This window comes from Triturus cristatus, chromosome 5_2 (assembly GCF_964204655.1).
Source record: "Triturus cristatus chromosome 5_2, aTriCri1.1, whole genome shotgun sequence".
NCBI classification, from domain to species: domain Eukaryota; kingdom Metazoa; phylum Chordata; class Amphibia; order Caudata; family Salamandridae; genus Triturus; species Triturus cristatus.
In genome coordinates this window covers 7109904-7133688 of record NC_140588.1, presented here as the reverse complement: position 1 = coordinate 7133688, position 23785 = coordinate 7109904, and the positions used below count along the sequence as shown (strand labels likewise).

Genomic DNA, 23785 nt, shown 5'->3' with positions numbered 1-23785 from the left:
GCAGCTCCAGGCCAAGGACCTCTGCTGCCCTCCTGACCACCATGGCATAAGATGCCCTCTCCTCCATAGGCACAATAGGTGGAGAGAGCATACCAGTACTTGGAGATGTGTCCAGTCCACTGGCTTCTCCAAGATCCTCAACCCAGTCCAATTGTTTCACAGGAACGTCTAACTGTTGTTCCAAATGATCCACAGACCCCTCACAATCATCATCCATGCCTGAAACTTCCTAAAAATGTACAGGCAACGACGTAGAACCTCTGTGCTCGGTCGGTGCCGGAGCCGACCGACGTTAATACCAGTTGTCGGGTATCAGAATGGGGCTGGCGCTGGAGGCATAGACTTCGGTGCCGGGGAAGATCGCGTTGGCACGACCGGCGTCAATCCATCATCGGAATCATGAGACCCCACCGGCGACAAGGCCGTTGGCGTAGAACCTGGTGGGGCCTTCTCCGACCCTGCAGGGCCCGAAGACTTACTGGAGGGGTCCGCCCGATCAAATGCACGGCGAATGGCCTCATAGATTTCCATCATTTGAGAGGGGGTCGCGCCGGCTTCCGGAAATGGGGGAAGGCGTGGAGTCGAACCTGGCTCCGGCTCCGCAGAACCGTGCCTAGAGAGTCGATGCTCCTTGCTTGGCTCGTTAATAGACGATGTGAAGTTAAAGTCCGTTTAGACTTCTTTTTATGCCTCTTGCCCCAGTGTCCCGAGAACCTCAAGTGTGAGGAAGAGGAATTGGGGCTCCTGGAGCGCTCCCGTGACCTTCTCTTTCTCGAAAGGGACCGGCACATCTGAGGAGTCATGCTCGATAGTGCGACAGCTGGGCCGCAAGGAGCTTCAAAGATCACTCCCGCAAGGCCTTCAGCGACATGGCCTGGCAATCCGAGCACTTCATGTCATGGTCACACTTGAGACACCACAAGAAGACTAGATGGGGGTCAGTTACCAACATGGCGTGCTGACAGGTGCCACACAACTTAAATCCTGAACGTCTGGAGGACATCACTTGACACACAAGAAAACAATTCCTGGACAAAATGTCGAAAGAAGTCTGTCAAAAAGAGACAGAGGGGTAGCTCTTCTCTGGATCAGCGCTTAACTGACGCAGAAAGAAAGGAACTGACGTCCGTGCGCCTGGGTGGCGCCTATATAGGTGACCGCGACATCATAACTGACTAACGACGCCTAGGAAATTCAAAGGTAAGGAATCTTCAGTTTCTATCAGATGATGGAAATCTGAGACAATGTTATTGGATGGATTATTGGGTGAAAGGATGGCAGAGTAAATGGAAATCTGAGGATGGATGGATGAAATGGTGGCAGAGTAAATGGATATCAGAGAAGGGATTGATGGATGGATTGGCGGGTGAAAGGACGGCAAAGTAAATGAAAATCTGAGATGATGGATGGGTGGGTGAAAGGATGGCAAAGTAAATAAAAATCTTAAGAGGATGGATAGATAGATGGTCAAAAGGATCAACTGATTGATGAAAGGCTTTATTGATGGATGGGTATGTCAAATGAATAATGTATGGGAGGATAGATGTACAGATAGATGCCTGCATAAATAATGGATGTGTGAACGGATGGAATGATACATTGAAAGGCCAATGGATGGATGTAATGGTAAAGGATTGAAAGATGGATGAAAGAATTAATGGATGACCCAATATAAAAGTGAAATGGTGGATATCAGTCGGTGGATGGAAGAGCTAAAGGATGAATAGATATTTTCTTCATGAAAAAGACAAGGGAGCTCTTCTAAGAGGTCCGGGCTAACTTGCTTCCATTGCTTGGTGCCATCAGAGCTTTGGTTTAAAGAGGAAGGTATTTTAATTTTCTGGCTACTCCCTTGTTCTACCCCGTACGGCCTTCATTCCCCACCCCAAGAATGACTGCCGGTGAGCCCCACCTGCCACTACCGGCTCATATTAAGCACCGTCCCATGTATTCATGCGAGTTACTGCAGAACAAGAACACATTCTGGATAGGCTTAAATAAGTAGCTGGATGGCGCAAATAATTTTAAGCAGGTGAAGAGTTTATTTCGGCATACTATTACATTATATGTGTACAATTCCAGAAAACTGTTACTTTTTATGACAAAGTTGAAAAGGAAGTAGTTCCAAAATATCACTTTTTTACTTTTTTATTCCAAATGTATAAAGATGACCAACTCTACTCAGAATTTATACGAATTGCACAAAGCTAGCAAAACAAATGAAAAAAGAAAAAACGTTTCCATATATTTTACTCGCCATTTCAGTAGCACATGTCTTTACATTCAGCATAAATGAAGAATGCATTTAGGCTGGCTACATATGCCACTGTTAAGTTTCATCCTACGATTTTTACCCAATTTACCCAAAGGCCAATGCTAAAATGTCAACTTGTTGAAGTCACTCACTTAAGAGATTGAACAGAAAAACAAATGGCTAATGGGAGAAAATACACTGTAGGTTGCATATGGCTATGTCGCAGTTCTAGAACACTACATCTGTCATCATCATATAAAGTTTTATACAGAATCAAAATCACTTAAACAAGAACAAAACTAAAACATGGAAGTTACCTGCATGCAACGGAAATAAAAGAGGTGTGAAACGCAATTTTGCATAGTACCTGAAATTTCGTTGACATGACCTCTAGCCCTTCGATTTTGGAATCTTGCAGAACAGAGTAGATCGTAATGGTGTCAAAGATGTGAATGATCTTTTCAAGTCGTCGCTGGAAGGTATCAAATTTTCCAAAGATGTATACCTCACTAAAATCAAACTGCCGTTCAGAGGGGAACTGTTGAAGTGTTTCCTTTGACTTATGGAAGTGACGTTGATAACACTGAAGTAGGAAATAGGAGTACAATATATGTAAAATAAACCTACGTCTAAATAGGCTGATAAAGATGCATGAGAAACACTTCATAACAAGCGAGCAGTACGTTTAGCAGCAGAATGAATAGGATCTAATAAATCACCTCTTCTTGGCCATGAAAGAGGCAAAAGGGGTATGGAAAGAGGCAAGAGAGGTGCAGAAAGAAGCAAGAGAAGTGCAGAAACAAGCAACAGATGTGCAGGAAGAGGCAAGAGGGTGCAGAAAGAGGCAAGAGAGTTGCAGAAACAGGCAAGAGAAGTACAGAAAAAGGAAACAGGGTGCAAAAAGAGGAAAGAGAGGAACAGAAAGAGGGAAGAGGGGTAGAAAAAGAAGGAAGAGGGGTGCAGAAAGGGGCAAGAGTGGTACAGAAAGAAGGAAGAGAGGTGCAGAAAGAAGCAAGAGAAGTACAGAAACAAGCAACAGACGTGCAGGAAGAGGCAAGAGGGTATAGAAAGAGGCAAGAGAGTTGCAGAAACAGGCTAGAGAAGTACAGAAAAGGGAAACAGGGTGCAAAAAGAGGAAAGAGAGGAACAGAAAGAGGTAAGAGGGGTAGAAAAAGAAGGAAGAGGGGTGCAGAAAGGGGCAAGAGGGGTACAGAAAGAAGCAAGAGAGGTGCAGAAAGAAGCAAGAGAGTGCAGAAAGAAGCAATAGAGGTGCAGGAAGACTCAAGAGAAGTGCAGAAAGAGGCAGGACAAGTGTACAAAGTAGCGACAGAGGTGCAGAAAGAGGCAATAAGTGCAGAAAGAGGCAGGAGTGTTGCAAAAACAGGCAAGGGAGGTGCAGAAAGAAACAAGAGAAGGGCAGAAAGAAGCAACAGAGATGCAGAAACAGGCAACAGGGGTGCAGAAAGAGGCAAGAGAGGTGCAGAAAGAGTCAGGAAAGGTGCAGAAAGAGAGACGAAGGGGGCAGAAAGAGGCCAGAGGTGTGAGAAGTTGGCCTGGTATATGCTGTCCACTAATTATAGTGGGCACCTTGTACCAGTCCAAACAACCCCTTTTTGATGATAGGTTAAAGAAAACCTTTATTGAAAGCTATCCTAGTGGTAGCTATGGAGAGCAGCCTTCAGTCTAAGTCTTGAAGGAATGTAAAGCAGCTTGTTTTACCAGTCTATAATCTCTTGAATGGCTAAATGAAAGACAACCACGCCAGGTATATATATAAAATATATGTATTTATTTCTAAACACACCCTACTAGTCTCTTTATGAGGCTAGGGGTCCAAACACATAAGTTACACTTCAAATATTACAGTAAAATAGCACAAATACACATCAGGCCCTAGGGGCGAGCCAAAACATATACTAAAATAGTGGTATAAGAACCACAACTTAAATAGACACAAGGCCTAGAGCCTGTAGAATCGCTGGGACCCCAAGGAACGACCAAAGGTAGTGACACAGGGGACCCACGGGGGCCGTGTGCAGTGTGAGAACACAGCCGCGAGCTCCCGTTAGCTTCTGGGAAAGTCGCGGGTAGATTGTTAAAGATTAGGAACACTTAGAGATGAACTAGGACCAAACCCTTTTGGACTTAGGAAGTTCTAGGGTCAACACCCACGGGAGCACTGGAGTACTCGAGTTACCTCACCCAGGGAAGCCGGGTGCATAGGTGTCAAATGGTGTTGGGTCGCAGCGTTGTTTACAATGGGAGCTAGCGAAGAAGTGCTGCTGCCGGGAAGATGCGAAGTGTCCGAAGAGATCCAAGCCTATATCGAAGTCGAGAAGAACCTGAAAGCAGAGGGGACAGAGTCTAGGTCACTAGCCAGTGACCAGGGGCACGATAGGCGAATGCCCACCGGTGTCAGGTGATTTCAGGAGAAGAAGGTGAAGCTTGATTTTTCAGCCACGAGGACCAGGAGCCGTTGAAGATGACCAGGAGCTGGATTCAAGCTGTCCCATGAAGGATGTCGAGTGCTACAGCATCGGTGACCGGATTGGACACAACAAACCTTGGCAACAGAAACCCAAGCAGAAAGGAGAAAGATGCTTTGGTGCAGACAAGCAAGGTCTGAGGGACTCAACAAGCAGTGGGGAGTCAGGGTACATCTGGGGCAACTAGGGAAGCCCAAGGAAAATCAGAGTTTCCTTCACAGGGACCCACCAGTCGACGGACCAGGGATCTCAAAGGAGCCTTGAGCGGAAATGCAAGAAGCGGGATCACGGAACACTCGTGGAGTGTAGGCCCACAATCTTCGGTGCAGATGGTACTCGGGCGTGTGCTACAAATAACCCAAAGCACGACTTCGAGAGACATCGGGAAGTCAATTCACTTGCAAATGTGCACGCTGACTGAGAGAAGTTGGCCTGGCATATGCTGGTCACTAGTTATAGTGGCCACCTTGCACAAGTCCAATTCGACTCTTATGGTAGATAGGTTTAAGACAACCTTTTAAAGAAAGCTATCCTAGTGGTAGCTGTGGAGAGCAGCCTTCAGGCTAAGTCTCTGAGGAATGTAAAGCAGCTTGTTTTACCTTATAATCTCTTGAATTACCAAATGAAAGGACACCACGCAGGTGTATATATCAAATATATATGTACTTATTTCTAGACACACTCTACTAATCTCTTTATGAGATTAGAAGCCAGGAACACATTCAAATATCAACGTTTCACAATAAGTTAAGCACAAATATGGTTGGGGCCCTAGGGGCATACCAGGCCATATACTAAAAATGAGGTTTAGGAAAGTCAACTTGCAGAATGACAAGGCCTAGGGCCTGTAGAATCGCTGGGGCTTCACTAATGCAGTAAAAGCAGGTAAGTAACAGACCCATGGGAGACACATGCAGTGTGAGAACACAGCCGCGGGTTCCCTATTGATTACAATGGAGCAAGTCGCGGTTTGATTTTTAAAGTTTTGGGGGACTTCGAGGAATTCTACAAGCAAGCCACTTACAAGGTAAGTAATTCGAGGGCCAACACACACTAGGGCACCGGAGTGTACAAGTTACCTCACCCAGGGGAGCTGGGTGCATAGGTGCCTTTTGGTGTCGGGTCGCGTTGCTGTTTTCTATGGAGACCAAAGAAGATTTGCTGCTTGCGAAGACTGAAGAAGTGTCTGGTGGAATCCAAGGCTGGATTCAAAATGCAGATGACCTGAAAATTGAAGGGACAGTGTTCACAGTCACTTGCCAGTGACCCGGGGCCAGGAAGATGGATGCCCAAGGAAGTCGGGTGATTTCAGGTGATCAAGGGTGTTTTGACTCTTCGCTCACGAGGACCAGGAGGCATCGACGATGACCAGCAGCTGGATTCGGAGTGTCCCACGATGTCTGTAGCTTACTGAGGTATCGGCAACCGGATTGGAGCCAACCAGCCTTGGCAACAGCAAGTCTCGTGAGAAGTGAATAGAGTCTGCGTTGCAGACCAGCAAGGTCTGAGGGACTCAACCAGCGAGGGCAGGCCTGGAGCAATCAGGGGAGCCCTTTGAGTCGATAAAGTCTTTGGGGGACCCACAAGCCAACGGGTAAGGGATCGCGAAGACACCTCTTGAGGAAATGCTTCACAGGAGCCCACCGTCATTCGGGATGGGGTAGGACTCTGATTTTCGCTGCAAAACCTGCTGGAGGCTTGGGCCACAAATGGTCCAAAGCACAAGTTCGTAGAACATCGTGAAGGGGTTGCACTTGACAATAGTGCATGGTACCCAGGTATTGCAGTTCCTCGTCACTCGTGGGGTCCACTCGCCTCAGCTTTGCTGGGGACTCACAATGGCCGTCGAGAAGTCAGGAATTCCACTTCTGAGGCTGCAGGGACTTCGAACTCCGGCGGGAGCGGGAAAGTTTGCGACCGTTGATTAGAGTTTCTGGTGCCTGCCAAGCAGGGGAGTCACTCTTTGACTCAAAGGGAGATTCTTCTGTCTTCCAAAGGTAGTGGAACGTCGAAGGGGCAGGATTCTTCTTTGTAGAGCGTCGTCCAGCGTTATCTACTTTGCAATGGCAAGGTTTCCTATCTTATACTGAAGATAGGGGAGGGACTAGCTCTAGGACCACTCCTCTGGGAGGGTCAGGGTAGGGGGTGGTTACACCCACTTCCCTTTGTCCAGTTTTGCGCCAGAGCAGGGACAGGTAGCCCCTGAACCGGTTTGAGCTGGCATATGCACAGAGGAGCCTACTGCTCCCCCAGTGCAGGACTTCAAAGCACTCTGGAAGTGCACCCACCCCCAATACACTAAATCTTGTCTGGAAGGTGCCGACACCTCCCTGTGACAGGATGCCTATTGTTGGGCCTCCTCCACTGCGAGTTTCAGTCAGCAGCAGGAGGGCAGCCCAGTGTCTGTGCTGGTGGCATCCATTTTGTGATGCCAGGGCTCTTTCAGATTTCTACCGTGTTACCACAGTAGGTACATGTCGTCCCCTCTAGAAGGGTGGGATCATACTTCCACACCAGTTACTGGTGTGGGGGTATGATTCCAAGTTGTTTGACACCAAACACGACATGTTTTGATGCAGTCATTCCAAAGTTAGCATTTACCGTTGGGTTATAATGCACTTAAGAGTATATGTTTTAACCGCATCCACAAACAGCCACAGGGAATAGACCCTGCCAGCTGCAGAGGGGTCCTGCTCATGCAGAGGCACCCCCTCACATAGTAAACCAAGCACCCTGCCCTCAGGATTGATAGGGCCTGCCATAGAGGTGGCTGATAGGTTTATATGTGTGTGTATGTATGGTGAGATATAGGAACCTATACCTCTGTGAGGAGTGCTAACACTACCTCACCCAGGCTGCAGTAGCAGGCCTGTGGTGTCAGATTGAGTCTGATTCCCAGAGGTGGCATAATACATGCTTCAGCCCCTGGTAGGCCTGTGAAGTGCCTATGCCCTAGGTACCTAAGGTACCATATACTAGGGGCTCATAAGGTACCACAGTATCCAATCACTAGTGCATCTAATATGCACATCAGTCATTTAGGGGAGTAAGCAGATCGCCTGGGGTCCTGGATAGCAGGATCCCAGCCAGACTAGTCAAAAACCATTCAAACACCAGGAGAAAAGTGGGGGCAAACATGCAGTCAGATTCCACCTTCCAACAGTGACCAAGAGTTCTGGTTCCACGTTACTCACGAGGACTGCGGGTCTCAGCTTTGCTGGGGACTCGGGTCGGCCTCTGAGAAGGAGGGAGCTTCGGAGGTGCAGACCGGCAAAATGCTTCGTTGGTGCCTGCCAAGCAGAGGAGTCACTACTTGACCCCAAGGGAGATTTCTTCAGTCCTCTAATCTTCAGTAGAGCGTCGAAGTTCCAGAATTCAGTTGCAGAGTTTTGTCCAGGAATATCTAAAATCCTGTTGCCAGGGGTTCCTTACTTAAACCTAAGAAAGGGGTTGGACTAACTCAGGGGTCCCACCTATGGGAGGGTTTGGAAACAGGGGTGGCTACACCCATTTCCTTTGTCCAGTTTTGAGCCAGAGGAGGGGCTGGTAGTTCCTGAACCGGTTTGAGTTCGACTATGCACAGGGACACCAAATGTGCCCCCAGTGCAGGACTTCAAAGCACTCTGAGAGTGCTCCCACCCAGCCCCAATACACATCAGTCTGTCTGGGAGGTGGTTACACCTCCCTGTGACAGGATACCTATTGTCCAGGCCTCCCCTGCTGGAGGTTCGGTCAGCAGCAGGAGGCCAGACCCATGTCTGTGGCTGCAACATCCATTCTGTGATGCCAGGGCTCTTTTGTTGGTACAGGGTACACCAGTGCTGTCATGTCTCTCCCTCTAGAAGGGTGGGATCATACTCCCAAACCAGTTACTGGTGTGAGGGTATGAGTCCAAGGTGTTTGACACCAAACACGACATGTTTCCGTGCAACCAGTCCAAAGTTAGCATTTACCGTTTGGGTATAATGCACTTAAGAGTATATGGTCAGGCTGCACCACTGTCAACCCCAGAGAAGAGATTCCGAAGGCTGCAGAGGGGCTCAGCTCATGCCTGGGCACCCTCTCGCATATAACCAAGCACCCTGCCTTCAGGATTGATAAGGCCTGCCATAGGGGTGCCTGATAGGTTTCAATGTGCCGTGATAGGTGAGGTACAGCGAACCTATACCTCAGTAAGGGGTGCATGCACCACCTTACCCAGGCTGCAGTAGCTGAACTGTGGTGTCATTTTGGAGGGCTTCCTAGGGGTGGCATAATACATGCTTTAGCCCCTGGTAGGTCTCTGGGGTACCTATGCCCTGGGTACATAGTATACCATATACTAGGGACTCACAAAGGTACCTCAGAATCCAATCTGGAGTGTACCTAAAGTACATGGAAACAATTTATAAGAGAAAGCAGATAGGCTGGGGTCCTGAATAGCAGGTTCCCAGCCAAACTACGTCAAAAACCATCAAAACACCAGGAAAAAAGTGGGGGCAACCATGCAGTCATATTCTAACTTCGTCTCTCTCTCCTCTCCTTTTCAATGTTTATATATATCCCCTGATTGCCGCCTTGCAGGAAATGGAGGTCACGGTATTTAATTATGCCGATGACCTTCAGCTCATTTTCAATCTCTCCCCCTCTCCTGACTCTATTCACAAGTTCCGCTCCACTTTGACATTCATCTATGATTGGATGAACCTCAATCAACTTAATTTGAATCCCGACAAGACGGAGTTGGTTCTTATCGGTGGTCCTTTTAACCCCTGGACCCCCGCTTTTTGGCCCCCTGCTTTTGGCTCACCTCCTCTTCCCTCTGTGTCTGTGAAAACCTTCGGTATTAAAATCAGCCAAGACCTCTCTATGTGCTCCCAGATCAGCTCGGTGGTCTCATCCTGTTTCCTGTCCCTTAGAATCATCCGTAAAATCTCTCGTTACTTCTCTGTGGAAGCTCTCAAACTCATCATCTTGGCCATGATTCTATCCAGCCTGGACTATGGCAACGGCCTGTATGTCGGTATCCCCGCGTAAGAGCGCCGCCGTATGCAGCTCATCCAAAACCAGGCAGCTCACCTTATTTACAGGCTTCCGAAATTCCATCACATTACCTCCCTCCTAAAGACCCTTCACTGGCTTCCCATCCTGAAGCGATCCTTATTCAAGATGGGTTGCCTGAACTTTATGTCACTGGCCGGCACGGCTCCAGACTTCATCAGATCAAAGATCAATGCCTACGTCCCGGGCAGAAACCTTCGCTCCTCTACCCAGTTCCTCCTCAGCGTCCCTCGCTACCGAAGAAAAAAACTTGGTGGTTCGAGATTTTCTACCCTTGCCCCCCTCTTCTGGAACGCACTTCCTTTTGCCATCAGATCCATTTCCATTTACATGGACTTTCGCAAAGCTCTTAAAACCCACCTCTTCTCCATGGCCTATTCATTGTAGTATCCTCCCTGCGTTCCTCATGATAGTCTTTGTTCAGCGCCAAGACACCGCTTGGTAGTAAGCGCTCTATAAAACGTTTCAACTTCAACTTCTACACAACCCCCCCCCCCCCCCCCCAAACGAAAGGAGATAAGGCTAACCTTGGCCAGTTGAGCCTTTATTGAGTAAGTGGCCATATAAGGAAGTACCTGCACTAGCATGGTTAGGCTATTCCTCACCCTAAGGGTCTGAGAGGGTTTCCACCATGGGGAATTACTACCTGTGGGGTGTTTTGGTAAAGTAAAAGGCTGGTGAGGTGTCTGAGTAGGGAAGTGAGGCCCTAATAAAGTTGGTCTCAGCTTTCTCAGATCACTGGTCACCATGTATGCCTCTCTTTCCATGACTGAGTTACACTTTGTACTAAGGGTCATCCTTTGGCTGCCTACGGATGGGGGTTGGGTCCCTTTGGGTGGAACACTGGAGGGACAGGGCAGGTTTGGAACCTTTTGGTCCCAGGTTTGCCCTTGCCCAACAGAGTCCTTCTGGGGGAGGTCCCTACACAAAGGTATGGGAGATCCCTCAGTGTGTTGAGGAATTTTCACCTGGCTAGGGCTACTAGACTGGGTGCCCCTAATCTGCGGATGGGGGGTTCCTCTGGACAGGGGGCCCTGTGGGGTCCACTGACCTCCCTGACCTCTGCAGCCCTGGGCTGACTGAGGCAGGGTAGAGAGGAGCAGGCTACCTGCTCCAGACCGGGTACCACCTTGGAAGGGTCCCCTGCCATCAGAGGTATTGCCAGGACAGGCCTGACTACCTCTGGGGCAGTTCCTTCACTAGGGGTAGGATCAGTTCCTTGAGGAGGCTGACCCTTACCTAAACTCTGGGGGGATGAAGACTTTTCTTCAACCCTTGTGCTCTCTTGTGGAGGAGAGTGGGCCATTCTTTCAGGCTCCATCACTCCAAAATGTCCCTGGGGTTAGGCTGTGGCCAGCCCCATCAACTTTCTCAGGGAGGCCTAATATTCTTAAATGGGCCAGCATCTCAAATTCAGCCCAGGCTAAAATTTCCAGACCATTGCCCAACAGGCAATCTACAGGCAAGTTTGGGGACACTGCCACTCTCTTTGGCCCAGTGAGGGGGGACTAGTTTCCCTGTCACCATGGTGACACTAGCCCATGTGTCACTGAATGCCAAAGATTTTTGACCATTGATTAAGGGCACCTGTCTGTATTTGCCCAAAGGATTCGGACCCATGGTAAAAGTGGCAAATCCCATGCCATGATCACAGAACTGGGAGGCTTGTGAGGGGGACCTGTCTAAACTAGGGCCCACCTCTGTTCCCCATGAGAATGCACCTAACTTTTTGGGTGCAAACTACCGCCTGGGGCATTACTACTAGTAGTACCAGGAGGAGTGGTAGTATTAGTTGGAGGAACTGGCAACTGGGATCAGTTTTACAGTGGCCAGGCTTTTTACAAACATGGCAATAGGGGGTGCAGAAAGAGGCAAGAGAACTGCAGAAAGAGGGAAGAGAGTTGCAGAAACAGGCAAATGAGGTGCAGAAAGAGGGAACAGGAGTGCAGACAGAGACAAGAGATGCGCAGAAAGAGGGAAGAGGGATGCAGACAGAGGCCAGAAGGGCCCGAAATTTCCAAGAGAGGTGCAGGAAGAGGCAAGAGGGGTGCACAAAGAGGCAAGGGAATTGCAGACTGTGAGAAGTTGGTCTGGCATATGCTGGTCACTAGTTAAAGTTGCTTCTTTCTGCAGTTCTCTTGCCTCTTTCTGCACCCCTCTTGCTTCTTTCTGCACCTTTGTTGCTTCTTTCTGCACTTCTCTTGCTTCTTTCTGTACCTCTCTTGCTTCTTTCTGCACCCGGTTTCTCTTTCCCTACTCGTCTTCCTTCTTTCTGAACATCTCTTGTCTCTTTATGCACCTCTTTTGTTTCTTTGTGTACCTCTCTTGCCACTTTCTTCACTTCTGTTGCCTCTTTCTGTATTTCTGTTGCTTCTTTCTGCGCTTCTCTTGCCTCTTTCTACGTTTCTATTCCTTCTTTCTGCAATTCTCATGCATCTTTCTGCACCGCTGTTGCTTCTTTCAGCACTTCTCTTGCCTCTTTTTCTACCCTCTTGCTTCTTTCTGCATCTCTGTTGCTTTTTCTGCACCTCTTGCAAATTGTGGTACTCCTCTTGCAAATGTATTCACCCCTCTTGCACCTCTCTTGCCCCTGTCTGCACCCCTGTTCCCTCTTTCTGCACAGCTCTTGCCTGTTTATGCAACTTTCTTGCTTCTTTCTGCACTTCTCTTGCGTCTTTCTGCACCTCTGTTGCTTCTTTCTTCACTTCTCTGGCCTCCATCTGCACCCCTGCTCCCTCTTTATGCACCTCTTTTGCTTCATTCTGCGCTTCTCTTGCCTCTTTCTGCACCCCTCTTCCCTCTTTCTGTACCCCTCTTCCCTCACGCCTCTTGCCTGGTTCTGCACTACTGTACCCTCCTTGTGCACCTCTGTGGCTTCTTTCTGCACTTCTCTTGCCTCTTTCAGCACCCCTCTTGCCTCTTTCTGCATCTCTCTTGTACAGTTCTGTACCTCTCTTGCCTCTGTCTGCACCCCTGTTGCCTCTTTCTGCACCCCTCTTGCCTGTTTCTGCAACACGCCTGCCTCTTTCTGCACTTATTGCCTCTTTCTGCTCCTATGTTGCTTCTTTCTGCACTTGTCTTGCCTCATTCTGCACCCCTCTTGCCTGTTTCTGCATCTCTGTTGCTTCTTTTTGCACTTCTCTTGGGTCTTGCACCTCTATTGCTTCTTTCTGCACTTGTCTTGCTTGTTTCTGCACCTCTCTTGCCTCTTTCTGTACGTCTTGTGCTCCTTTCTGCATTTTTCTTGCCTCTTCCTGCACCCCCCTTTGCCTCTTTCTGCACCTCTGTTGCTTATTTCTGCACTGCTATTGCTTCTTTCCGTACCTCTCTTGCTAATTTCTGCACCCCTCTTGCCTCTTTCTGCACCCCTCTTGCCCATTTCTGCACCCCTATTGTCTCTTTTTGTACCCCGTTTCCTTTTTCTGCACCTCTCTTGCCTGTTTCTGCAACTCATTTGCCCGTTTCTACAGTTAGAGGAAAAGAGGGGTACAGAAAGAGTTTCAGAAAGAGGGAAAGGGTGCAGAAATCTGCAAGAAAGGTGCAGAAAGAAGCAAGAACAGTGCAGAAAGAAAAGAGGTGCAGAAAGAAGCAAAAGAGGTGCACAAGGAGGGAACAGTAGTGCAGAACGAGGCAAGAGACATGCAGAAAGAGGGAAGAGGGGTGCCGAAAGAGGCAAGAGAAGTGCAGAAACAGGCAAAAGAGAGGTGCAGAAAGAGGGAACAGGGTGCAGACAGAGGCAAGAGAGGTGCAGAAAGAGGCAAGAGGGGTACATACATTTGAAAGTGGGGTGCAGAAATGTGCAAGAGAGGTGCACAAAAAAGCAGGAAAAGTGCAGAATGAAGCAAGAGAGATGCAGGAAAAAGCAAGAGAAGTGTAGAAAGAAGCAACAGAGGTGCAGAAAGATCGCAAGAGAAGTGCAGAAAGAAGCAAGAGAGTTGCATAAACAGGCAAGAGCTGTGCAGAAAGAGGGAACAGGGGTGCAGACAGAGGCAAGAGAGGTACATACATTTGCAAGAGGGGTACAGCAATTTGCAAGAGAGGTGCACAAAAAAGCAACAGAGGTGCAGAAAGATGCATGAGAATTGCAGAAAGAAGGAATAGAAATGCAGAAAGAGGCAAGAAAAGCGCAGAAAGAAGCAACAGAAATGCAGAAAGAGGCAACAGAAGTGAAGAAAGTGGCAAGAGGTACACAAAGAGACAAAAGAGGTGCATAAAGAGACAAGAGATGTTCAGAAAGAAGGAAGACGAGTACAGAAAGAGAAAATGGGTGCAGAAAGAAGCAAGAGAGGTACAGAAAGAAGCAAGAGAAGTGCAGAAAGAAGCAACAAAGGTGCAGAAAGAAGCAAGAGGGGTTCAGAAAGAGGCAAGAGAACTGCAGAAAGAGGGAAGAGAGTTGCAGAAACAGGCAAATGAGGTGCAGAAAGAGGGAACAGGAGTGCAGACATAGACAAGAGATGCGCAGCAAGAGGGAAGAGGGATGCAGACAGAGGCCCGAAGGGGCCAGACATTTGCAAGAGAGGTGCAGGAAGAGGCAAGAGGGATGCACAAAGAGGCAAGGGAATTGCAGACACAGGCAAAAGAGGTACAGAAAGAGAGAACAGGGGTGCAGACACAGGCAAGATAGGTACAGAAAGAGGGAAGAGGGGAGCAGAAAAAGGCACAAGAGGTAATTAAAAAGACAAGAGATTTACAGAAAGAAACAAAAGAGGTGCAGAAAAAAGCAAGAGAAGTGCAGAAAGAGGCAAGTGAGATGCAGTAAAATGCAAGAGAGGTGCAAAAAGATGCAAGTGAGGGGCAGAAACAGACAAGAGGGGTGCAGAACGAGGCAAGAGAAGTGCAGAAAGAAGCAACAGAAGTGTAGAAAGAGGCAAGAGAAATGCAGAAAAAGGTAAGAGAGCTGCAGAAACAGGCAAGAAATGTGCAGAAAAAAGAAAGAGGTGAGAGTGGTGTAGAATGTGTAGTGTGAGAAGCTGTACTGATATATGCTGTCCACTAGTTATAGTGGGCACCCTGTATCAGTCCAAACAACCCCTTATGGTGAAAGGTTAAAGACAACCTTTATTGAAAACTATCCTAGTGGTAGCTATGGAGAGCAGCCTTCAGGCTAAGTCTTGAAGGAATGTAAAGCAGCTTGTTTTACCAGTCTGTAATCTCTTGAATGACCAAATGAAAGGACAACCACACCAGGTATATATTTAAAATATATGTATTTAAGATAAAACACACCCCTCTAGTCTCTTTATGAGGCTGTTGTTCGAAGTACTTAAGTTACAAGTCAGTATTCAACAGTAAAAGCACAAATAAACGTTTGGGCCCTAGGGGCGTACCAAACCATATACCAATAAAGTGGTATAAGAGCCACGACTGAACTACACACAAAGCGTAGAGCCTGTAGAAGTGCTTGGAGCACAAGGAACCACCCAAGGTAGTGACACAGGGGACCCACAGGGGACGGGTGCAGTGTGAGAACACAGCTGCGAATCGCCGTTAACTTCTATGGGGAAAGTCGCGGTTGGAAATTAAGAGTTTAAGGACACTTAGAGGACGACTACAAGCAAACCCTTTTGGACTTGGAGGTGTCTAGGGCGAACACCCAAGGAGCACCGGAGTACTCAAGTTACCTTGTGAGAAGTTGGCCTGATATATGCTGTCCACTAGTTATAGTGGGCACCCTGTGTAGGAGAGTAGGATCTGCTTCACATGGGTACTCCCACTATTGGCTAGTGTTTCACTGTTTTTCAACCTTAGTCTGGCTGTGGTCCTGCTAATCAGGACCCCAGCCTAGCTGCTTCCTCTCTAAAATGGTTTCCATGTACATCAGGTACAATTCTAATTGGATTCTGGAGTGCCTTATAAACCCCTAGTATATGGTATACTATATACCTAGGGCATAGGTACCTCAAAGGCCTACCAGGGGCTGAAGCATGTATTATGCCACCCCTGGGAAGCACTCCAAAATGACACCACAGGTCTGCTACTGCAACCTGGGTAAGGTGGTGCTAGCACCCCTTACAGTGGTATAGGCTACCTATATCACTACCATTGCACACACATATAAAACCTATAAGTCACTCCTATGGCAGGCCTTGACAATCCTGAAGGCAGAGTGCTTGGTTTATATGTGAGAGGGTGCCCCTCAGCAGCGTTCGGAGTACCTCCTCTGATGCTGTTTGTGGTGCAGCCTGACCATATACTCTTAAGTGCATGCTAACTTTGGGATGGCTGCACAGAAACATGTCGTGTTTGGTGTCAAACGCTTTGGAATACTACCCCCCCCCCCCCGCCAGTTCTGGCGGCGGGGATAGCATTCCACCCTTCTAGAGGGAGAGCCATGTTCACACTGGTCTAACCCGGTAGGACTTTCTACAGCCCTGGCATCACAAAATGGATGCCTCTGTCATAGACACATGTCTGGCCTCCTGCTGCTGACCGAAACTCCGGCAGGGGAGGCCTGGACAATAGGTTTCCTGTCCCAGGGAGGTGTAACCACCTCCCCAGACAGGCAGATGTGTATTGGGGCTGGGTTGGAGCACTCTCTGGTGGTTTGAAGTCCTGCACTGGGGGCACACTTTGTGTCCCTGTGCATAGTCCAGTTCAAACCGGTTGCAGGGGCTACCTGCCCCTGCTCTGGTGCGAAACTGGACAAAGGAAATGGGTGTAACCCCCCTCTTTCCAAACCCTCCCATAGGTGGGTCCCTAGAATATGTCCAACCCCCAAACTTAGTATAAGTATGCAAAAGATCATGGTGTCCAGGGGTCACGGTTCTGCGTCACCCATGATAGCCATGGGCCTCAGCTTTGCTGTGGACTCAGGGTACCCTCGGGGAAGTCTGGAAATCCACCTCTGGTGATGCAAAGACTTCGGCGTCCGGCGGGAGCTTCAGCGATGCAGACCGGTCAGTTGCTTCTTTGGTGTCTGCCAAGCAGGGGAGTCACTCCTTGACCTCAAGTGTAGGTGGGTAGGATCTGTCTCTTATGTTGCCCCCACTTTTTTCTGATGTTTACACTGGTTTCTGGCTATAGTCTGGCTGGGACCCTGCTAATCAGGGTCCCAGCCTCTCTGTTCTCTCTAAACGACATGGAGTGCATATTAGGTGCACTAGTGATTGGATACTGTGGTACCTTATGAGTCCCAAGTATACGGTACCAAGGGCATAGGTACTTCACAGGCCTACCAGGGGCTGAAGCATGTATTATGCCACCCCTGGGAAGCAGACTAAATCTGACACCACAGGCCTGCTACTGCAGCCTGGGTGAGGTGGTGATAGCACTCCTCACAGAGATATAGGTTCCCTACATCTCACCAGCACACACATTTAAAACTATCAGTCACCCCTAAGGCAGGCCCTATCAATCCTGAGGGCAGGGTGCTTGGTTTCTATGTGAGAGGGTGCCTCTGCCTGAACAGGGCCCCTCTGCAGCTCTCAGAGTCCATTCTCTGGGGCTGTTTGTGAATGTGGTCAAACCATATACTCTTAAGTGCATTATAACCTCGCGGTAAATGCTAACTTTAGAATGGCTGCATCGAAACATGTTGTGTTTGGTGTCAAATGCTTTGGAATCATACCCCCATACCAGTAACTGGTGTGGGAGTATGATTCCACCCTTCTAGAGGGATGGACATGTACCTACTGTGGAAACGCGGTAGAATCCTAAAGAGCCCTGGCATCACAAAATGGATGCCACCAGTCACAAACACTGGGCTGCCCTCCTGCTGATGACCGAAACTAGCAGTGGAGGAAGCCCAACAATAGGTATCCTGTCACAGGGAGGTGTGACCACCTCCCAGACAGGGTTTAGAGTATTGGGGCTGGGTGGGTGCACTCCTAGAGTGCTTTGAAGTCCTGCACTGGGGGAGCAGTAGGTTCCTCTGTGCATACACCAGTTCAAACCGGCTCAGGGGCTACCTGCCCCTGCTCTGGCGTGAAACTGGACAAAGGGAAGTGGGTGTAGCCACCCACTCCCCTGACCCTTCCATATGTGGAGTCATAGAGCTAGTCCCTCCCTCTCTGCAAGTATAAATTAGGGAACCCTTGCCATTGCAAACTAGATACCCCTGGACGACGCTCTGAAGACGAATCCCGGACCTTCGACGTTCCACTACCTCTGGAAGACTGAAGAATCTCCCTTGGAGTCAAGGAGTGACTCCCCTGCTTGGCAGGCACCAAAACCTACAAACTGCGGTCGCAAACTCCATCACTCCCGCCGGAGCCCAAAGTCCCTGTAGCCCAGGAAGAGGATTTCCTGACTTCTCCAAGGCCATCGTGAGTCCTCAGCGACGCTGAGGCAAGTGGACCCCACGAGTGACGAGGAACCGCAATCCCTGGGTACCGTGCACTATTTTCGAGTGCAACCCCTTCACAACATTCTACGAACCTGTGCATTGGGTCATGTGTGGTCCAAGCCTCTAGCAGGGATCCCTCCAAAGATCAGAGGCCTACCCAGTCCCGAGTGACCGTGGGCCCCTGTTGAGTGGATCCTCCTGATGCATCTTTGCGATCCCTTGCCGGTTGGCTTGTGGGTCCCCTGAAGACTGTTCTACAGTTCCAAAGGACTTCCCTGATTGCTCTAGGCCTGCCCTGACTTACCCTCACTGGGTGAGTCCCTCAGACCTTGCTGGTCTGCACCGCTGACTTTTTGTCCTTTCCACAAGACTTGCTGTTACCAAGGCTTGTTGGCTCCAATCTGGTCACCGACACCGCAGTAAGCTGCAGACTTCGTGGGACACGCGTAATCCAGCTCCTGGTCATCGTCGACGCCTCCTGGACCTCGTGGCTGAAGAGTCAAGACACCCGTGAATCACCTGAAATCACCGACGACTGTGGGTATCCATCTTCCTTGCCCCAGGTCACTGCCAAGTGACTTTGAACACTGTCCCCTATGCTTTCAGGTCTTCCTTCTTCTGAATCCAGGCTTGGATTCCCCCGGACACTTCTTCTGTCTTCACAAGCAGCAAGTCTTCATTGGCTCCCATTGAAAATGACGCCGCGACCCGACACCAAAAGACACCTATGCACCCGGCTTCCCTGGGTGAGGTAACTCCAACACTATGGTGCTCCTGCGGGTGTTAGCCCTAGAACTACTTACCCTGTAAGTGACTTGCTTGTAGACTCTCCCGAAGTTTCCTTAAACTCTTAATTTCCAATCGCGACTTGCTCCATTGAAGTCAATAGGGATTAGCTGCTGTGTTAACACACTGCATGCGTCCCCCGTGGGTCCTTTACTTACCTGCCTTGGGTGATTTCGTGAGGCCCCAACGCTTCTGAAGGCCCTAGACCTTGTCCCTTTGCAAGTTGTTATCTCTAAGTCTCTTTTTTAGTATATGGTTTGGTACGCCCCTAGGGCCCCAGCCATATTTGTACTTAATTTATTGTGAAACGTTGATTTGTGCATATGTTCCTGCCTTCTAATCTCATCAAGAGATTAGTAGAAAGTTGTTTAGTAATAAATACATATATATTTGATATATATACCTGTGTGGTGTCCTTTCATTTGGTAATTCAAGAGATTATATGGTAAAACAAGCTGCTTTACATTCCTCTAAAGACTTAGCCTGAAAGCTGCTCTCCACAGCTACCACTAGGATACCTTTCTTTAAAGGTTGTCTTAAACCTACTACCATAAGAGTCGAATTGTACTGGTGCAAGGTGTCCACTTTAATTAGTGAACAGCAAATACCAGGCCAACTTCTCACAATGTATGATTGGGAGTGATGAGTAGTGTGAGTGGTATGTAGTGACAGTTTGGTAGTGCTGAAGTCTTTGATTGAGTGAATGGTTTTGTTGAGAGTGCGCATAAGTGAAGTTAGATGGAGAGTGAAGTAGTCTCTTTTTTCAGAGTGCGAGTTGTTTTTATAATGTCTCAAGAATTTGTTGATAATAATAAAAACCTCTGATTTTGTGATGGTGTTAAAATTCTAATGTAAATTGTGAAAAAAATTGGGATTAAATCCAACGGAAACAGTGGTTGTTGTGACATTGATTTTGTTTCAATGCGCTATGATTAGAGTCTGAAGGCAGTTGCAGCATTGGTGTTGTTTTGTTATTTGAGTATAGTAGGCTTGGCCTTGCTGTGCAGAAGCCAAACCTTGTATTGGTTTCTATCCCATCACAGACAAGCACAGCCTGAGTTGGAACTCTGACTAGGCCAGAGTCCATCTCAGAACCCAGAGTCAAACCTACTACACCCTTATTCTGGACATTGCCATCACCTATTGTAGCTGTACTAGGGGGAACAGTTGCCTTAGGGGCAATGGTGGCTGGAGTAGATTCTTTGGACTTGGTGCAGTCACTGGTCCAGTGAGTTTTCTGTTTACAGATTTTGCACCAAGGTTTCTATTGGCCTTTTCCCTTATTAGACTGTGACTCCACATTAGAAGAAGAATTTTGGGGCCCTTGAGAAGACTTCCGGTCTTTACCCTTGTCCCCACCCTTGTCAGAGTTCTTAGAATCCTGCTTCTTTGGGTCACCACCTTGGTCCTGTACCTTCTGCCTCGCCCTGGTTCTGACCCATTTGTCTGCCTTCTTTCCCAATTCTTGGGGAGAGGCCAGATCAGAGTCTACCAGGTACTGGTGCAACAGCTGATTTTGACAGTTATTTAGAATCTGCTCCCTCATTATCAGATTGTACAATCCTATGAAGTCAAACACTTTACTGCCCAATACCCAACCTTCCAGAGCCTTAGTAGCACAGTCAACAAAGTCAACCCAGTCTTGATTTTGTGCTTTTTAGGTATCTCTGAACGTTAACCTGTATTGTTCAGTGGTTAGGCCAAACCCATATATTAGTGCACTTTTCAAATCCTGGTAATCATCAGCTTCCTATTCTCTTACAGTGAGGAGCTTATCTCTACCTTTGTCTGCAAAGGAGAGCCATAAGATTGCTGCCCACTGACCTTGAAGGACCTTCTGTACTTTACAGGCCCTCTCCAAGGCAGTTATCCATTTGTGGACGTCATCCCCACTCTGGTAGGGAGGGACAATCTTACTTAGGTTTCTATGGTCAAAAGACCTCTTCATATCTCTAGGGAAATTGCTGCCACCACGGGACTCTAGTCCCTCCTTTTTACTAGCTCTGTAGAGCTCTAGGGCTTCCCTATCTAAGGCCATCTGCTGCTTTCTGAGGTCGAACTGTCTTGCACATACTACAGCAGTCTCTCTCTCCTCTCCTGCGAGGTTTCCCTCCCTCTGTGAGAAGAGGCCCTATAGAGGAGTTAGACTGGACAGATCCCCTGGAGAGAGATCTATCCCTTCTAGCCCTACTTTCAACTCTTCTTGGAGGAATAAAGGAAGGAGCTTGTTGTCATCCTCCTCATCCTTATCCAGGAGAGCTGTGTTCACCAGATTCTGATCACTGTCATCAGTCTGGTCAGCATTAGAGGTAGGGTCAGGGGAATTTCTACCCCTAGGCCCACCCTCACCTGCTGCCCCACCCACACTGCCTACCCCATCAGGCCCAAGAGGCCCTGAGATATCATCCAGCTTAATTATCTTTATGAGATGCTGGGTGGTTGGGCTTTTGCCTGTCTTCAGCTTCCTAATCGAACATTAAGCCCTAAGCTGTACAAAGGAGAGATCCTCATATTTTTAGGGGAGAAGCCCACTGGTTTCTGGCAGGGACCCACTGGTTCCTGGCTGACTAGACATTACTAATGTGGTGTGGTGTATTGCACTACCTACACTAGTGTGGCCTACTAAACTCTCTTGAGTTGTAGAAAGGGTGTGCTATCCCTTAACACACAACTCTAAGTTCAGTAGGACTTACTGTAACTAAACTTGATATTATATGTACCTAAGGTACCTTATTTTTTCCCAACCAACCAGCAATTACATAGCATACAAATATTATAATCAACTATATTCAGGAGGACATAGCATTTAGTCCTCAACATACACATATCAATTGTCTCTGTTTGCAGTACCCGCATCGTCAGATGATAACCCGTCTTATATGTGTCTACAATTCCCGCCTGCCAATCCACCCCTCCGTATTTCCCCAACATCCATTATATGTGTGGTACCCTAGTCTTGTTATCTTAGGTACTGGTTACGTCATGAATCAGATCTTGATTTGGATTCCTGCACTGCCTGCAAGTAACGGACAAGTGGCTCCCAAAAGTCTCTGGGCCGCGAAGCTTGTGGAATGTCCTCTGCATAAGTCTCCAGTGTAGTTTTACAATAGGTCATGTCCGTGATCCAGTCTTTAAGTCTGGGTGGTCTCTTGCTCCCCCACCTCATCGCTATGCGCCTTTTCGCAAGCAGTAATGCTACCACTAAAAATGTTCTGCGTCTAGCATGTTTGAGTCTCCTGATGCCCAGTATGCACACCAAAGGGGTGTTGTGGATCTGCTCTGATAGCATTTCGGATAGTGTGGTTGTGACTTCATCCCAGTATATCTGCAGATGTGGGTATGACCATGAGGTGTGTAGGAAGTCAGCGATCGGTGCCTTGCACCTCTGGCAGGTGTCTGTCTCTCTTAGGCCCAGTCTGTGTAACTTGGCCGGCGTACAGTAAAGTTGATGACGGAATTTGAAGTGGATGATGTGCAGGTTGCAGTTCGACGTGAGGAGGGAGAGTTGTTTGCAGCTATATTGCCAATCTTGTTCATCCATTGTCTCGCCCAGCGCTACCTCCCATCTACCCAGTGCTGCAATAGGTTTCTCCGCCTGTTCCTCCTGGGCTGCGTTATATAAGTGTGTTACCAGGTTTTTACAGTTGGGAGCTGTTAATAATTTTTGTAACGTTTGCAGTTGTGGGGGTTCATCCGGGAATGTGGTGTATAGGGACCGGACCGCCGTACGTAGTCGTATATATGCGAATTTCTTCAGTGGGAGTTGATGAACACAAAGTGAGGGATCTGTCCATGCAATGAAGGTATTATGAGGGTATAGTTGTCCCACAGAGGTCAGTCCCATTTCTGACAGTAGTGCGTGCATTTTCTTTTCTTGTGTTACAGTGAGATTAGGGTGTCTCGCCGTGGGCAGCGCCCGAGCATACACCGGCAGCTTGCGTGCCCTGTATGCCAGCACATGCCATGCCCTTGAGGTGCATTTGGCTGTATGAATCTCGTCTGTCGGTGTGTGTCTTATTGGGTCAGCTATGAGTGAGGACAGTGGCAGAGGAGCCACGCTGTCTGTTTCCACCGCGATGTGTGGTATGTATGCATGTGGCTTTATCCAGTAGTGAGCATGTTGTGCTTGTGCGCAAAGATAATATAAGTGGAAATCTGGCGCCCCAAAACCTCCTAGGTGGTACGGTTGGGTTAAGACCTTCCAACTGGTTCTAGCCTGTTTGCCTGCCCATGTTAGTGTCTGCAAAATGGAGCGTAGTCTGACAAAAAGTGCCGCTTTCAGCCATATCGGTATGTTCCAGAATAGGTACAGAAACCTAGGCAATATAATCATTTTCTGTAATGCTATAATGTCCGCCATTGAGAGAGGCATTTTTATCCATTTATCTACCTGTCCCTCCAACCTCACCAGCGCCTTTCCATAGTTCTCCCTAATGACCAGTTCCGGGTCGCGGTGTATCCAGACCCCCAAATATCTAACTCGATCTGTCCGCCATTGTAAAGGGCATTTCAGTTGAGGCTCCACTGTCTCCGCAGTTAAAAGTACTACAACTGATTTGTCCCAGTTTATCCGGAGTCTGGCATATTGTTCATATCTAACATATTCCCTAATAAGCGGGTTTAGATTTTTATCTGGGTGTGTGGTATAGAGGACCATGTCATCAGCGTACAATGCTATTCCGATGGGGCGGAGGCCGAACTGCAAGGCCGAGTCAGAGTGTTTCTGGCGAATCTTACTGGCCAGTGGTTCTAGGATTAGTGTGAAAAGCATTGGTGATAGTGGGCAGCCCTGCCTGGTACCTCGCGTTACCTCTATAGGGTTGGATGTGTAACCATTTATTCTAACCTTTCCTTAGGTGCAACATATAGTAGCGCTATCCATTTCAGGAATAGCTCTGGGAACCCCACTTTACGAAGAATGACGATCATAAAATA

The 23785-nt window shown here is 48.2% G+C and overlaps 1 protein-coding gene across 1 annotated transcript in view; it reads right to left on the bottom strand.

The window, feature by feature from the left end:
* DNAH5 (dynein axonemal heavy chain 5) overlaps positions 1-23785 on the bottom strand; it is a 5853083-nt gene that overhangs the window by 4888401 nt on the left and 940897 nt on the right. The window contains exon 11 of the mRNA XM_085606747.1: positions 2622-2837. Coding sequence (XP_085462873.1) covers positions 2622-2837 — 216 coding nt within the window. The remainder of the gene's footprint in view (positions 1-2621; positions 2838-23785) is intronic.